Source organism: Mixophyes fleayi, chromosome 12, assembly GCF_038048845.1.
Source record: "Mixophyes fleayi isolate aMixFle1 chromosome 12, aMixFle1.hap1, whole genome shotgun sequence".
Classification (NCBI taxonomy): Eukaryota; Metazoa; Chordata; class Amphibia; order Anura; family Limnodynastidae; genus Mixophyes; species Mixophyes fleayi.
In genome coordinates, this window is record NC_134413.1 from 7,497,233 (window position 1) to 7,515,031 (window position 17,799).

A 17,799-nucleotide genomic window follows, 5' to 3' on the forward strand; every position below is an offset into this window, starting at 1 on the left:
TTGTAAGGAAGCCTTATACTAACTATCCAGTCTAGGTTTGTTTCTTTAGGAGGGCGGCCTAGGTCCAGCATTCTGATTTTTATTTATTTTTCTCAAAATTATTTTTAAAGTTTTTTTTTTTTTTTTCACATTTCTTTGTTTTGTTGTTTTAATTTTTTGGCACCTATTGACCCTTTTCCATTGTGCACCCATCATCTGTACCCGGCCTTGAGAAGCAAGAGTCCAATCTCTTATCTGTCTGTGTCTGCTTTCCCAGGCCCTGTAAATGGATGTGCACTATTCTGGTGGAGATTCCGATCATACAGGGGATCGATAACCTCCCCATACCAGATCCGGCAGTAATTTAATGTGTCATGGTGGATGGGCCCTTTATAGACAGATAATCAGCACAATGGATTTACCTTTCTCTTTAGACTTCTTTCTCAGCCTTTCTCTTTTTTGGGGGATATCCATTCAAAATGGGCAGAACCTCTTGCAGTCAAACCACCTGTCCATAGCACCAAACGTGTATACGAGGGTAATGGAGAGTTGGTTATGGTCTTAGTCCGGCCACAGAGGATCACTGTGATCCACTTCACGAATCCAATCAAAACTCCATGCCAAAAGGTGAATGAGGCCAGCCTACGCCTGAACTAATCCACTATGCTGTTCTTTGTGTGGTTGATTAGCCAACGGAAGTATTCCCTGATTCCTGCGCATAAATGATGTTTCTTACTCTGGAATCTGATACAGACCTTCCCGAGGAGCAGCTCCAATGTTTGCAGGCTTTGGGTGTTGGCACTCTCGGTGCTTTGTGCCAATACCAGAGTGCTTGGCAAGTTCTGGGGCTGATGATTGTAGGGTTAGAGATCGTACCTTTTGTGCAGTTCCTTAGCAGGGATCTGCAGCGCGCCATTCTCTGCAATGAAACCTTCCCACCACCGAATCTGCTGCTGCTTCTGTATTTTTGACTGGTTAACGTTGAACTTCACACTCTTACTTCCCTCACTGTTTTGGTCTTGGCGGGTCATATCCCAGAGTCAAAACTGTCTTGCCGTCTTTCGAAGTCACAGTCCCCGTGCTTTTCAAGCTGTTTTACCTTGGTTCTTTTTTTATTTTTTTTTATTTTTCTTTGTTTGGCTAATAAGCTTCTTGTTTGCTGCTGTTATCTTCTCCTACGTCTGCTTTAGATCTGACGGATAGCTGGCATGATATATGTGAGTTATGGCCTCGAGGTCAGCTGCTCCTTTCTTGATATTCAACCCTCAGGAGACAAACAAAGTTTAAAACCAATTGTTTTGCTGACCAGTCCTGCATGTCTGCTTCATTACAGTATCACTTTTGTACAAAAAACTGTTTTAAAACTTTGTCTGTCACTCTCCATCCCCCGCCATAATTACTCCAAACTAGACAGTAGAGTGAATTTTGGGGGTACTTGTGTAGAAAGCAATATGGCTGACTCCAGAGTTAATTCCATGCAAGTGACAGGACAGCAAAACGATGGAAGAAATCTATGGGAGAGGGTCATCACCGGCCTTTTAAATGACTCTGCATAATGGTTTTATTGCACAATATTTTCCTGCATAGAGCAGCTCATTGCGGGAACCCAGACGTCCTAGTTTTCAGATGTTTGTGGCAATACATGTTCACCTACTTTAAAAGTCCACTTCATATGGTTTCCCTTAAGAAACATGTTGTTTGACAGCAAGCTATAAGTTCATGAGATTAATGCATTGGACAAACCACAACATCTTGAACCTTTTTGTAAATGAAATGCTGCTTCCTCTCTTTATACCACAGTCATCAGTTACTATCAGGAATATTCTCTGCAGAAAGCTGCTTTCCAGTATATGAATTCCATGGTTGCTTCTATAATGCCACCCTCGCCCTAACGTCAGGATAAGTCTGTATTTTAAGCTGGCGGGAGGGAATACTGTATATAATATTGACTTCGGCACGGACTGCGGTCTAACGTCCATCTACAGACAGATGTATATTTTGGATAAATTTGCTAATTTCTTGCCGTCTGTGTGTTCTTCCTCTTCATGTTGGTGTCAGTGGTAATGACTGTGTTTCTCTCATCAGGTAGCCCATGTTACGTAGATTCGGAGGGCGTGGTACGGCTGCTGAACAGATCCCTAGGAGATACCTGGACACCTGTGTGTAACACCAGGGAACACTGCAAGGGGAAGTCTGATCACTACTGGGTGGTGGGCGTCCACGAGAACCCACAGCAGCTGCGGTGAGTAATCTGGGGGGTTATTTTCACCTTCTTTGTCTCGATCTGTGATCGTAGACTTCATTCTCTGTATATTTGCATTTATCTGTATTTGTGTGGTGCTGCAACATTGACACATACTGCTCCATCTGTTATCCCTCTTATGACACAGTCCTCACAGATATAATCTATTAAATGAAAGACGAGTGATATCGATCTGTTTCATTCTATAGTGTTCTTTTTTTTTTTTTTTTTTGTTATAACTCCAGCTTTGTCCTATGTTTTTAAAGTATCTGTAACACAGAGGGCATTGTATCGCTCACTGGCTATAATGACTCATCAGGTCGCTGTCTAACAGAGTATAACCCAAATAAAACTGAAGATGGGAAAATGCATTCAAAGAATCACTCAATTCTTATGAAACTTGCTCTCTGCAATATTCACTTTCACCATCAGAGTCTTAAAACCATCATAAAGTGAAGGAAAAGGTCACATGATTTTTTATTTTTGTTGTATCTTTATTTTCATGTTTCATATATAGATGTACAAAATATGCCAGTACACAGGATTGCACACGTACAGTATAGTAAATACAAACAAAAACCATTGTACACATTGACTATACATTCGTTAAAAAGGTTTTTCCATCATAAGTACATTGTTCCAGCGTTTTAACCAACAGTGTGTTTTATAAGTGACTCCCTCCCACTTAAGTCTCATAAGGGGATAGTTGCATTTAAAGATTAACAAACATGTTCCCACATTTTACAGAATAGAACCGTAAATAACAAATGTGACTTCCATAAGCAATCTTTGAACTTTTATTTTTTTATCTCCTCCTTAATACAACTTCAAGTTCAGAGTTCTAATCTGGCCCAAATACCAGAACCGGATTCCCATGCTCTGGAACGCTGCAGAGTATCTCTCCACCTGCTGTCTCCCAACTTTTTGGTTTTAGTATTTCAGAGGTCTCATAAGTATCCATTTTATTTCAAGTGTTTTCTATTGAGATTGATTAGAACAACGGACCTTAAATGACTGAAAAAGCCAACGTCTTAGCTGTAGGTCAGTCTGAGTGCAGAGAAATGTTTTATAGCGAAGGCTTAAAGCGCCACTTTCAGACTACACTAAATTTTTAAATGTTGCGAGATTTCTGTTTTATATATAGGTTCTCTTTTTTTTTTCTTTTGTACTTGAAGGTGTATTCCTTGCAAAGGATCCAGGATTCCCCCAACGCTTCCCCGTCCAGCGATGGCTATTTTGCCCTTCAAGCTTCCTTACTGTCAAATTACAACCGAGAAGGGACAGATGGAGGTATGAAATGATTACTAATATTATGAGACCACGTGCTGAACATTGGGGAACACTGCATAGCTCTGGTGTCTGCTGGTATGTCTGCTAACCAGACCGCAGAGCAAGAGAGGGGTCTGATTCATATTATAGGACCAGATTATCTTGTATATGGGAAGTAAGTCTAGATATAAAGGTGGTGGTCATTCATACCTACAATAAACACAGATCCTGGTTTGGGGTTAGATAAGTGATTTGGGTTGTCCTTTGTCTTTGTAAAATGGTTCAGCTTGCATCAAGAACGATTGCTAGCTCTACATCCCAGTAAGACAATACATGTGAGCATTGCAGTATTTTCAATAAGGATCTTTGTGTTTCTGAGTTGTCTGCAACAATACATGCGTCATTCCCCATGTTAGTCGATTGATGCTCTTATAGCAGTATAGTGTTTAATTGTTGTGCCGTTTTATGCATATTCTTCCTTCAGTCCTGTGTGCTCTGGGTACGAGCTTATTATCTTGTCTCAGATATCTAAAATTTCTCTCCATTGAAACATAACTTTGAATTAACCCATTTCACAATACATTTTGTGGACCTTTTCACAATTGGCATTTACACAATGTAACTGGTCTAAAATGTTGTCTTGTCTTCCCCACCCAGGAGCAATACTGGAGGTCTCACATCTTCACCAATCACATTGATTATTTGTCTAAGAACGGGTACGAATGTGATGAGAATATTAAGACTGAAGCACAGAAAGAACAGCAGGAGCTGCTGATGAAGATGTTTGCGGTCAGTATCATTATTCTTAGTGGGTGAATATGTAGAACAGACAAAGTGTCACTTCTTTGGCAGAAGTTTTGCACTTCAACAAAATACCAGCGTCGTTAACAATTTGTTAGCTGGCTGGGCGCAGAGATATATTGGAGGAATGGAAGATTTGGAGAGAATTGTGCAGCGCGAGGGCTTTCAATTATAGACCCTGCGTCAGATCGTTCCTGCTATGGGACCCCCACCAAAATACTATTAGGATTTAAACTGGAAAAACTCTGCAATGGAATATGTCATAATATTGAATAATGTTTCAACCGGACATTTTTAAGATTTTTTTTTTCAGACACCTCCAAGCTTCATAGAATTTGACCCGCAAGAGGGTCAATGTAATTCTCCTCAGTAACCAATACTGCACCTTGTGTTTTATATTTAGTTGTCTGTGGGACCTCCGGGCTGATATGTTGTGGTCTAGTTTGTTCTACGTACAGTGAAACAGACTCTCTTTCTTCTGCAGTTGTCCTGCAAACTAGAGCGTGAATTTCGTTGCATGGAACTGGCCGAGTTCATGACTCAGAACGTGGTGAACTTGGCTATTAAGTACGCCTCGCGCTCCAAGAGACTAATCCTGGCCCAGCGGCTCGGTGAGCTGGCTCTGCAGAAGGCAGAGGAATTGGCCTCTGCCCAGCAACAGGATGAGGAGGAAGAAGAGGAAGACTTCCGCAGCAGGCTGAATGCTGGGTAAGTGTTCTAGCGTCGTCCAGCCCTATACTAGTAATGTATCGCACTGCTGCCTCAGTGTAAATGTCATTTGGTCATGTTACTAAGGTGGATCTCGGACTACATGATGTTCTTCTGTGGTTAATGTACTGTTTTATGGAAAAGATTTTTAATCTGTTACAAGTAGAAAAACAAAACGGGAATTTTGGGAGTGCATCACATCTGAAGGAGTGTTTGCTGATGTGCAACATTGAATAACTGCTTCATTTGCTAATGTAGAGTGTGTATGTGTGTGGGTACAGAATCTTAATGTAGAGTTTGTGTGTGCGGGCTCAGTATGTTAGTGTAGTGTGTGTATGTGTGTGGGTACAGAATCTTAATGTAGAGTTTGTGTGTGCGGGCTCAGTATGTTAGTGTAGTGTGTGTGTCCGCACAGTATGTTAATGTAGTGTGTGTGTGGGCACAGTATGATTAATAGGCCTTTGATAGGGCCTATTAATCAGAGGGATTACGTGCTTGATTTTGGGGTTCGATAGCCATGGCACTCACACTTACCCATATTCTTGTTCCCTATCATGGAGATAATATATGGCACATAGCCTCTCTGGAAAAAATGACATAAGACTTTTAAAGGGCTGGGGTTGAGGGTTGTTCCAATATTTGGCCATAAGGCTTTCAGCAGCTCCTAGAATATAAGACATCGAACGACAAGAATTTTGAATTTATCACTAGTAACAGGAAAGTTCTGTTCACTTTCCTGGATCTTGGAATGTTCGCTGCATTCTAGACCAGGGCGTGGCCAACCTGTGGTTTTCTGGCATCCGGGGACATGCGTTCTTCAGCAGCATTGACTGGAACCTCCTGGAACAACGACGAGATGTTCCCCCATTTAAACCCCAGGTATGTGGAGAGTTTGTATTGGAGAACTTGTATGAGGAGTACACAAGCCTGTTTGTCCATCTAACGCCTGATGAGGACGACGAATTGGGTAACCAGGCTGAATTCAAGGGATTCGACTACATCAGTCCCCTATTCATGGCTGCGGAGGAAACTTACGGAACAAAAAGCAGAACACATTTAGCATGCCTAAATAAATGTATGGGTTATTTGATATAGGAGATTCTATACTAGAGGAACTAGGTTTTCCTTTTGTTTTTGTTTTTTTACATGTTGGAGGAAACTCAAATAAAACACTTTTTATTAAATAGGTGTATTTTCTGTCCATTTCTGTATTTTTAAATGCCCCCCCCACTTTACCTCCAAAAGTTTATTTGTTGCTGATATACAAGTTTGTTTTTTTTATCTAGATATATTCTATGTTTATGAAATGTACTGCTTATCTAATGCCAATAGTGTTCTGTTACAAGGAATAAATGCATCCTAGAGGTAGTTTTTAATGAAGATGGGGTTTTAGTTTCTTATCCTGGTTCCACCTTATTGTGAATCTACATCTTTCATGTAATCCTTTGTAGAATACAGAGGGACGGTTGATCAGATTAACTATTGTTTTAGCTCCTCTTAATAAGAACACTTAAATTCACAAACAAGATGGTGAAGTCACTTACATTATGTGCAGCTGCTGAGGAGATTGGGGATTAGCAGCAAGCTGTACTCCTGTAAACACTGACAAGTCATCCCTAATGAAAGGATTCGTGTCAGTGTTGGCATTGTAGTCCTCTGGCGTAATTTACCTTCTGGAGCGCCCGTGTGGCCTCCAGTACGTGGGGCGCACCGTACAAAGTTTACCTGTAAGAATATAGGAGCACTTGCGAAACATCAGAAGGGAGTTCGGTTTTCATAGTGTATCGGACCACTATTCTAAGTATCATGAGCATGATCCCATCACGTTAAAGTTCATGGGTATCAGAAGAGTTCTGAAGAAGTGAAGGGGGGGGATTTTGTGAAGATAATATCGAGAGAGGAATCCAAATGGATCTATGAACTGCATACCCTCTCCCCAGGTGGTCTTAATCTTGATTTTGACCTGGGGGTTTTCCTTGACCAGAACTGATAGCATTGGACATAAGTTAACCTAACTAGTGTGGAAGGCATAAGGACAATGATCTGTGGAATACGATGAACGGTTTTTGAACAGGTTTCTGTATTCTAAGGTATGCTCCGTAGTATTTTGTATTTATTTGTCTATAAGTTCAATTTTCAACTATACAATATTCTTTGTCCCTCACTTTTGTTTGTTTGATTGGAATGCCGTGTAATGATTATGGATTTTTATTGAGTGTTAAGACGATACAATTTTGAGGAAAGATATACACTTTGTATTCAGGTTTATCCCATTGGACTATGGACCTGTCAGTCATTCGGATTTCATTTCATTGGTAGTTTGATTTCAGGTCCTACCTCCATTATCTCTATAAGAACATTGCAGATTACATATAGACCATTTACATTCCCTGAGGAAGCCTGCCATGTGCGTAGGTGAAACGCGTTGGGTCTATATACATGGACTTTACAGATTGGTAGATCCTTGGAAGTCCAGAGATCGAGTGTATACACTATACATATCTAAGAGACCTATGATGGAATACTACGCATGCGTATACAGTCCGGAAGTGGCCGCGGCCGAAGGACTTTATAAAGGAGAATACAGCCGGCCGGCGTTTCTCCATCTACAGCGACGGAAGTGGAAGTTCGGTACTGCTTTTTGGACCGGTTTGCCGGGCATAACGTACACCTAAGGTACCCGTTCAAATTTCTTCTTGGTGTAACATTCCTGGAACTGTTCATTGACCTGTTGGTCTATAGAACGGATGCATAGGGTCATCGGTATACTGCATGTAGAAGGCTCTGATATTCTTCACCGAAACTTTTTTAAGTCCACAAACCACATTTTTTCATTCTTTAACTTGAATTTTATGTTTTTATTACCATCATCAGAATTTACTTTTCTTTTACAAGACTTTTTGGGTATTTTGACATTTTTGATGTCTGCAGAACAACTTTTTGTGTCTTGTGTTTCATATTCTTTTTGAATACTAAGGAATATGTGTAATCAGTATGATTTAATAGCTCTACTTTTGCAAGATTGTTGCTTATAAACATTGATAACCTTTATCCCTATTTGGTTCTTGTCTCCGCATTCATTCTAGCGCCGGGGAGTTTATTTTTGTATAACTTTGTATCTGTCTAGAGTGGATTAGGGATCTCCTCTCTCTCCTCTATTTTTGGCAGCTTTACTTGCAAACCATACACGGGGAGCGCTGGTATTTTCTTGTTTGTTGTCAATGATTGTCTGATGGTAACAAAATTCCTTTCTCCGACTCGTATGAACGATATGCCCAACTCTTCAAAGCACACGATGCATTTTCTGAAGCAGTTTTACATAGAAATAACGTCCTTACTGTTTACAACTCATCTGTCCTTTTATTTAACATGTGTCTTCAATAGCCTAGGTCTGAATTTAAAATATAACTACAGTCTTTGGGAACAGATGTACAATTTGGGGGAGGGGACGATTCACCTTGACCACCATGGCTGCCAGCACAATCTCAGATGGGATTAATGTTACAACAACGGATCCTGGAATAATAATAAAGTGAATGTGTGAATCCCTCAGGATCAGCTTAGGTTATGTCTTTAATAACATACTGCATTCTATTTTGTAATTTCTGGATACAACATAATGAAGTAAGGTGGGTAAGTCTGCGCTATCATCTCTGGTTATAAATGTCCTTGCATGTCATTAAGAATATGGTGAATTGACTTCATTCTAGTAAAAGTATATTCTATTTTTTTTAAACGCTGGAAAATCTTTAAGGGACCGTAACCTCAAATGTCTAGCACTGGGGGAATATATAAACTAAAAGAAAATTGCTGAATCACCGTTAGGATAAAGTTGGCCAGGTCTAATTTAAAACTGAGCCTCATAGAAATAATTAGGGCTGGATTCATACACGTTATCGGCTAATGATTGCCCCAGCAATTCTATGGTTAACAGCCCAAATTAACCCCCCCCCCCCCCTTCCCCGATGGACCTGCTGTAAACTCACAGCCCACCCCCAATAATGTCATACATCCCTCTAGTCCACACCCCCAATATGTTCTATTACAAGAGGATTCTTGCACCGGAGAACGGCTTATGGGGGAAGAGAAGGGAATTAATGGAAACTGTACTGAATGGCCACTCTGCATGCAGACTAAGTAGTCCTGTAACCAAAATATTTTTTATATGTTTATCCCTTAATATTTACAGTAGAAGTGAACAAAATGTAGTGTTAGGGCCCCAGAGACCTAGTGAAAAGCCTTCGTGAAGATGAAGGTGTGTAACGATAGTGACGTCATGCTGTTCCCACTGCGCGCTGTTTGACCCATCTGAGCCCTGTATTACGTATGGGCAAATTTACATATCTAGTAAAAAAAAAAGCAAAGATATATTTGATACTTGTCTCCTTAAAGAGCTATTACAGATAGGACTCAGTTTAACATATAGACAAACATCCAGAATAGCAGTTACCTAATTTATTTTAATTGTTTTATAAGTGAAACTTCTCTGCCAGCATTTCGTGGTGATGAAGATCTCCTGCACTTCCCCTGTGCGATCTGTTTAAATCCTCCGATCCCAGTGATCTGTGTGATCCGCGCTGTTACACTGTTATCTGCCGTCCTAGCCCTGCTGCCTTCCTTGTACGTAGTCCTCACCTCACATCTCCCCTGTACCCCCCCCCCCCCGTCTCCACCACATAGTCCTTGGCTGCGGTGAGTCTCGGAGCCGCAGGGACAGAGCGACACACATCTGCTCAAATTAGTCCTGCAACCGTGTGTCCAATGGTCACCATTGTCAAGCGCTGTGCGCCTGGTGTCCCGACTGAACAGCGTAAAATGTCTAATTTAACCCATGTATTTCACTTTAGTTTATAAGTATTTGTATCTTGTATTCATATGGAGACTAACAAAGACCAAAAGAATGGAGTCCTAAAGGTCTTTCGTGTAACCCAAATCAAAATACTTGGTCAGTGACAAGAGGCAAATGTGTTCTTCTTAAATTTAAAGTTATTTCTTTAAAAAAAAAATAAAAAAAAATTCACTGTTTCTAGATACAGCCGGCTGCCACAGAGTGGGGACAACCACAAGCAAAACCAGGATCGCATGAACAGGACGGTGGATATGAACGGAGAAGAGGGCGAGGAGGAAACTGAACAAGAGGAGGCCCTAGAAACCCCCAAATTGAGAGCAAAGACAGGTCTGTCCCAGAAACCAACACTGTGATTATTGTTTTTTTTTTTGTTTTGTTTTTTTTAAATTGTAGATAATCTAAAGCCTTAGAGCTCCAAAATAATAGTGGGTGTTGTAAAGTAGAACAGTGAATGCCAATTAGAATAGGATGCATCGGAGTTGACCCATTTAGTTACACTATATAGAATATATAAAGGAGCAGAGTCCCCCTGTAAAAGTGCTGAGGTGCGACTTGCAAAAGTAACCAGGAATTGTGTTGATAGAACGCCTGAAGAAACTGTTTATTATAAAGTCCAATGCATACCTCCATGTGACTTGTATAAGGCCTCAGTAAAAGGATTACAGCGTAATGAGGGCTGTGCGTTCTACACATGTTAAGGATTTTCTGTATTCTCCAATCACTTGTCCATATAGTTTGACTTCCTATATCGAAGTCAAACTGTTTTATAACAATTGGAACAAGATGGAGTTCAAATAATTAACTGCATTTTGTTATATAAAATATATATACAATGTCTATATATCATTCTGTATTTTACAGCTATTTATATTAGTTCTACAATTATAAGGAACAGAGAGAGCAGTTTAGTTTTCATTCCAGTTTGAACAGAACTAGCTCATGAATGTTGCAATTGTTTCTGACCACGTTTGCTTTAGAAAAAAAATAACAATGCTGAATTGTTGGTGCGAATTATATACATTTTATTCATTTCTACTCTTTGCAGCAATAATTCTACCGACAGAAGTATCACTTCGCCAGAACAACCTACTTTAAAATCCGGGTAAATCCTGTATTCTCTCAATCCGTCGATTTACCCCTGTCCTATATTTCAGTGATTACAGTTCTCTTCTCTTTCCTAAGGAGCCATCGTGTCCCAGCAGCCAAGGCAGGGTCAACCCGTTCAAGGTGCTTTTATTTTTATTTTATTCAATATTTAAACCTATACACAGGTTGTGGGAAGCTGACAAGATGCTGGATGCTATTAATATATGATATAGTGGTCAGTGTTAAATGTAGTGAACATTGTCAGAATGGTCTGTCTTCATTATGTTGGTGTATTATTGATCCCAGTATTTTTTTTTTTATTTTTTATAATTATTTTTAGATTATTTCTTTCTATTCCATATTTTTGGTGGAGTTATTAAGTGCCCCTCCCAACAGGACAGGTCACACTCTATCTGGAAAGCTTCATGACGTGAGGGCGATCTCTGGCTGTAGTAACATCACAGGGGATGGATGAACGCTGTGTTCGTACCCTTCTCACTCTATGGTTGGGGGATTCTGGGCACGGTGCGTGGGTCTACTATGTACAGGGAAAATATTGTATCTGGCTTTATTAGCCTAGAAGATGACAGGAAGAATGAGTCATGCTATCAACTTAAAGAGATCTCATTTTGAAGCCTTCAAATACGTCACGACTTGATCTTGTCAGTAGATCGCAGCTGCACACTGCTTACGCTTTCAGCCCCGTTCTCTGGAGGAGTCTTTGGGACGTATTTATTTTTTATTAAGATGAAGGAGGCAGAGTGTGTATTAAATTTGTTAGACTGTAGCATTGCAGAAAATAGAACAATCAACCATACACAAAGGTAGAATACACAGAATACGCACCAAATATTTATTGGTAGGGAGACATTTATCAAAGTAGATTAAAGACAAAGTACAATAAAGTTTTATTTGCAGCACGGTGGCTCAGTGGTTAGCACTTCGGCTTCACAGCACTGGGGTCATGAGTTCAATTCCCGACCATGGCCTTATCTGTGAGGAGTTTGTATGTTCTCCCCGTGTTTGCGTGAGTTTCCTCCGGAAGCTCCAGTTTCCTCCCACACTCCAAAAACATACTGGTAGGTTAATTGGCTGCTATCAAATTGACCCCAGCCTGTGTGTGTCTTTGTCTGTATGTTAGGGAATTTAGACTGTAAGCTCCAATGGGGCAGGGACTGATGTCAGTGAGTTCTCTGTACAGCGCTGCAGAGTTAGTGGCGCTATATAAATAAATGATGATTTGCGCATAACTTCCAGCATTAAAATAGGGACATTTTATGTCATGCCGGTATCCAAGCAGACGATTCCTCAGTCCTCCTAAACATGACTGTGGGGGCTTCCTGACCAAACCCTGCAGGAGCAAATCTCGAGTAAATCTCAAACCCACTTTTTAGTCAATTTTTTCGCTTTGATTTCCCCACTTTTTATATTGAATGAGGATTTACTGAGATGACGGAGCTCTGTGATTTGGCCTCTATGGAATATGTTGGTGGGACTAGAAAGGTTATCAGCCTCCTCTCCATCAAAGTGATTTACTGTAATGTGTGATCCTGTCCCTTCTGTATAGGTCATGGGCTCTGTGTATCTATCCTGCGCCAACTGACCCTGTGGGACTCTGGCAGTGGCCCAAGTGATCTTATGTCCCCCCTCCCACCCCCCCCCCCCCCCCCCCCCCCCCCCCCCGCCCCCCTACGAGTTCTGCCGCTCTCCCTATGCCACACTGCAGGGCTGTATAACGTTTGACACAGACTCAAAAAGTGGATTCACCCTTTACTCTTTTGCCCACTTAAATCCTTCAAAACAAAAGAACTAATTCCCCATGTCCTATTTCTAAATGTTTGCAGGGTACATCCTGCGATAGAGAGTATCTAGCACTCACCTCTCCTAAAGATTCTTCTCCTTAGCCGGGAAGATAAAACATAAATAAAATACTTTAAAGTGGATCTACACATACAGAACGTAGCCGTTTAATGTGCTGAGCTAGTAGCCGTGAGAGAGCAGCCAATCATTTCATTAGGAGCCAGCATCGCCTGCCTATTGTAGGTTGTACTAGAAGATACAGGTAACATTCTGCTTGCAGTGGTTCACAGCTCCTTGTCCTGGGCACTGGTCTTTACAAATCCTCTTCTCTTGCCGTCATTAGACAAGTTGGGTGTTGATGGGAACCGCGGTTGTTGAATATCTTTCATTAGTGATGTACGTCCATGTGATGATATTTAAGGATTCTTTAACGTACTGTAAAAAGACAAACAAATTTAGATGTTCCCATAAAATATGTGTGTGACCTTGTTGCAAAGTGTTCTCTAGGTAATCTGCCATTTTTGGCTCTAAATTCGGTGTTTAGTGTAAGTACCTCACCCATGATCAAGCCCCTATCTGAAATCTATATAGTTTTTCTACATTTATTTGTGCACGTAGCTCGTTATACAAAGAAGACTCGTGTTTAGTGGTTTAACAATTTAAAAAAAGAAACGTTCAACCATTTTGTAGTTATTTTTAATCTTCAAACGTGCTAATTTCTGGAGAATTTCTTTAACACTCTGGACCACCCATTCTTACACAATATTTAAACATTTTGTGTGTTATTTCTTTACAAGGTATCTGCCAGTCAGAAGAGTCCGGCTCTGGCCGGGAACTCCACTCGCATCCTCGATAACATGACTAAATTAACGAAGAAGCCGTCAGCTCCTGGGCACCAGACCGCCAGCAAGTCGGATTCGCTGGTCATAAAGCCCCTCGCCCCACGGGCGAAATCGAAGACGGTAATTTACATAGCGCTGTGTGTATTGCTAATCTCCACAGCTCCACAGTCCAGGACATAAATATTGTAGATTGTTTGAAAACATCTCACCTGTAGGTTGGGGGAATATTTTGATGTTTTTGCTGAATAACCTCTTGGTTAATGGGTTTAAAGTCTGTCGATTTACCTAAAGTGGAAGATGTATGTTGGCTCCGCCCACAAAATCATCGCATCAACTCACACCGTTGTGCAGCTTTTTCATGTTAAACTTGTTTCTTCAGATTCTATTCAAAATTGTGAGTTGTCAGCAGTTAATGGAGGAATAAATGAAAAGTCTGCTGCAGGTCAGTGACTAAGGATGTGGACATCCTCAGAAATATGACAGTGTGCAATGAGCAACTGAGTAAATTCAAAAATAATTTGCCCAAATTGTGTCCAGTCCTATTTAAATATAATTTAGATACAACAAACTGGTGTGCGGACATTTTATTTGTTTTTATTTTTGCAGAGCACAAAAACAGTAATGCGAGAATCTTACCTTTAATCTAGAACCCATGAATTATTTGTGTGTCAGTCACTGTGTTCTTAAATTGATAATTTTTATTTGTATATTTAGGGCCAGGCTACGTTGTTCCAAAATTTCCAAGCTAAATCCACTGTGAAAAAGACACAAGATAAAGAGAACCCAGTTCCGCTTTCCCCTCCTAGCTCCGCTGCGGAGAACACTGAGCCCAAAAAGTAAGTTGTACCCAACCGATCGCCATATTAATGTCCTTTTTATTTACTTTCCTGGGTTGTTGGTTATATCCCACATCTGTTACATGTGCTTTATATTATGCTGATCTGCTGCTGTCTGTTCTACTCCCACCCACCCACCACTAATCCTCTGTATACATCTAAACTTATATGCAGCAATATCCTGCTCTTCTCTGCATATCTGTGTACGCAGTAACAGGCAGTCTGCCTTTCTTCAAATCCTGCCTTCTCATTGGCTAGACAACACCCCCAAATGGGACCCTCCTCCTGACCTTTGTCTGACTAAGCAGTAATGTGTGTGTTTGTATTTTTCTGTTCATTTTATGTATCCAGTGAACATATGTCAATATCAAGTATATTCAAACACATGCAAGTTTATAATTATACTCCATGTAATGCTTTAACACATGGTTGCGGCCCAGCATGCCTGTAAATGTGGCCCAGCAGGAGTTTTGGTTGTGGCAAGGGGGCAGTACTGAAAAAAAAAAATCCTGCAAAAAGAAAATACTTACCTCAGGCTCCCTCCCTGGTCTCCTCCTCCGTGTGGCGCTTGCAGTGAATTTTGGGGGTGACGTCATCACACCCGACATCCATTGCGTAGCGCAGCACAGGGGAGTCACCCGCGCGAACTATCAGCAGCAGTGGAAGATTATCCAGTATCTTATTGTTGTTACTCTGAATTTGGACTTTATATCGGTGACCATTTCAAACTGGTCAATAAAAAAATGATTCATGGGTGCAGAAAGAGAGGAAAAAAAAGTTTTTGACATTTAATTGCCCGAACCCCACTAAGGGACAGATGCAGGTAAGTTAAATTGTAGCTGGTAATGGGATTACTTCCTTAATCATGATTCTGCAACAGGTTTCCTAACTCTTACTAACTTCATTTCCAAGTAAGTTTAATATGTTAACTATGTTTTCTATGGTTTTTTTCGATGATCTGCTATCGTTAGGGTTAGTGTATTTTATGTGCGGCCCAAACCAACTCGTCGTCTTCCCATGTGGCCCAGGGAAGCTAAAAGGTTGGACACCCCCTGCTCTAACACGTACGTCACATGAGGCTTTTAATATCCATGTGTTTTAATAACTAGAATGTACATCAATCTATCGTCCACATAAGCGCCCTGAAACGTCTTCATGATGACTCTGTAATTTTTTGGCGCTATTACATCATATTACAGAAATTAGACTCTGTACCTAAACCGGCCTCGTGGTCTTTATGAAGAGATCCTACCTGCACCTATCTATAATAATGGGTTCTCTTTCACCATTGAACCAGTTAAGTGTTTTTGTTGGAAACACAAAACTTCTGTGTTCATTAGCATGCCAGCTTGTACAGACCATAACTCGAAGCAGATCTTGTCCTGGCCCTTAACATGTGTAACAAATAAATGTAATTTGAACTGTCTGTGGATTGCCATTAAAATCATGGAGAAAGGAGACATCAAAAGGACGGGGGGGGGGGGGGGGGGGGGGAGAGGGGGCAGTGTTACGTCGGCTTTGTGGTTTATCCTGGAACATAAAGATTTGCAATAATCCTGTAATTTCAGCCTCTGTTGTATCAAGGACTCCACATAGAACCACGTAGGCGGCTTTAAATGCCGGTATTTTAATTATAAAATGTAATTTCCGTAAGATGTTAGTTACAATTCCCTTCTTTTTTTTCTAAAAACTTAAAACCCCAGAACCTAGAGACAAACATTTATCAGTAAATGGAATCATAACTTCAGCTAATACAAATCACCATTGATCTTGGTGATTATACACAGTCCGCAATGCTGTATGAGGGATATTCACAATGTGTCTTCTTCACAGACCCAAAACCGGCTTCCAGCTATGGCTGGATGAGAACCGTCAGAGTATTGTGTCTGAGAATTCTGAATTCGATGAGTCTGAAATTATTAAGGAGGGGATGAGCCGATTCAGAGCACTAACTAGTGAGGAGAGGATGGTGAGTACAGTGAATCCGTTGGAGGGTGAACGAAGGATCATCCTTAGGTCAGGTGCACTGTGTCCATTTATTCCATGTTACCTAAAGAAATCTCATTGTGTCCTGATTTATTTATTTTTTCTTCCAATTTACTTGAGTAAACTAAGAAATAATAATGGCTAGACCATTGCAACATGGAAATCTGTCTGGTCTTAGTGCTAACCACATCCAATCCTGGGTTTAAATAATACAAATTCTCCTTTCTTTGGTAAGATGTGGACAGAAAAAGCGAAAGGCGATGATTCTGCTGACTCAAAGAAGAGGAAGCGGGAGGGACAGGAGATCCGGGAGTCTGTGGAAAGTCCGGCGGGAGAGACACAGGACCAAGTCGGCAAAAAACGAAAGTCTTTCGACCAGTCCGCAAACAGCAAACTGTCAGCATTTGCTTTTAAAAAGGACTAAGAGACCTTTCATAAGAACGATCGTCCTGTCTATTTCTACAGAAGATGTTGTACGACTGTCTCTCCGGTCTTTAGAAGATTTTTCTTTGGTCTTCACCGTCAAGCAGTAGAAGTACTTTGACAGATTCAGTTATCGTGGACAAGCTCGCCAACATTTTTTTGATTGATTGACACAGTTGACTGACACTGTTGTGTCATCCTATGTATCCGAATTATTTGGGCGTAGGGGCCAGAGGCCACATTCTTAACTATGTCCTGTTCACATCGTAAGTACTTGTCCTGGTGCCCCAACATTCTTAAGTTATCGTACATGTTTGGAGGCGATCATTTAAAGTACTTGGTAAAAGATTGACTGTTCAATGTTATACGTAACCTCTGTCCTATAGTCTAGTTTTTATATATTTTTGTCTTACTGTACATGTATTTGATGCAGAAAAGACTGAATATGTTGTAAATAAAGATTTGTACAATTACCAGTTACTTTACAGCCTCATTTTTAGATACATCCATTAAACAGTATGGAGAAAGTGTGTTTTTTTTTGGGGGGGGGGGGGGGGGGGTTATTGAAATTGCAAGAAAGTGCACTAAACTCAAATGTGTCTGATGAAAATGATACGGTGGGGATATCTCGGTATTATAACTCCACGAACTTGACCATCCGTTGGCTGCTTTAAGGTTTTGTTTTGCTCTCTGGTTTTTCTGCACAGTTTCATCTGCGCTCTTGCAAAGATCGTCACGGAAGCTCACGTTCTATACAGGACCATGCGGAAGGATCGCATGCTCTGTATAGGGGTTGCCCAAATCAGGGATACCCCCACCCCACAATCTGTCCAGTCAGATTCAATAGAATCCATCTATTAACTCAGACTAGATCGATGGTTGAGTTGCTCTGATGTCTTCAACGTCTTCACTTGTTTACCAAGATATAAATATTCATGTTTAACATCCATTTAACATGTTTTTTTTCTCCTTTTCTAT

At 40.7% G+C, this 17,799-nt stretch overlaps 1 protein-coding gene across 1 annotated transcript in view; it reads left to right on the forward strand.

The window, feature by feature from the left end:
• Positions 1–17,301, forward strand: part of WDHD1 (WD repeat and HMG-box DNA binding protein 1) — a 36,833-nt gene extending 19,532 nt beyond the window's left edge. The window contains 13 exon segments of the mRNA XM_075193050.1: positions 2,065–2,221; positions 3,397–3,511; positions 4,148–4,279; positions 4,776–4,999; positions 10,030–10,040; positions 10,043–10,092; positions 10,094–10,179; positions 10,894–10,959; positions 11,048–11,075; positions 13,532–13,696; positions 14,291–14,412; positions 16,246–16,381; positions 16,634–17,301. Of these exon segments, the coding sequence (XP_075049151.1) occupies positions 2,065–2,221; positions 3,397–3,511; positions 4,148–4,279; positions 4,776–4,999; positions 10,030–10,040; positions 10,043–10,092; positions 10,094–10,179; positions 10,894–10,959; positions 11,048–11,075; positions 13,532–13,696; positions 14,291–14,412; positions 16,246–16,381; positions 16,634–16,822 (1,481 nt within the window). The 3' untranslated portion in view covers positions 16,823–17,301.
• The last annotated feature ends 498 nt before the right edge of the window (positions 17,302–17,799 follow it).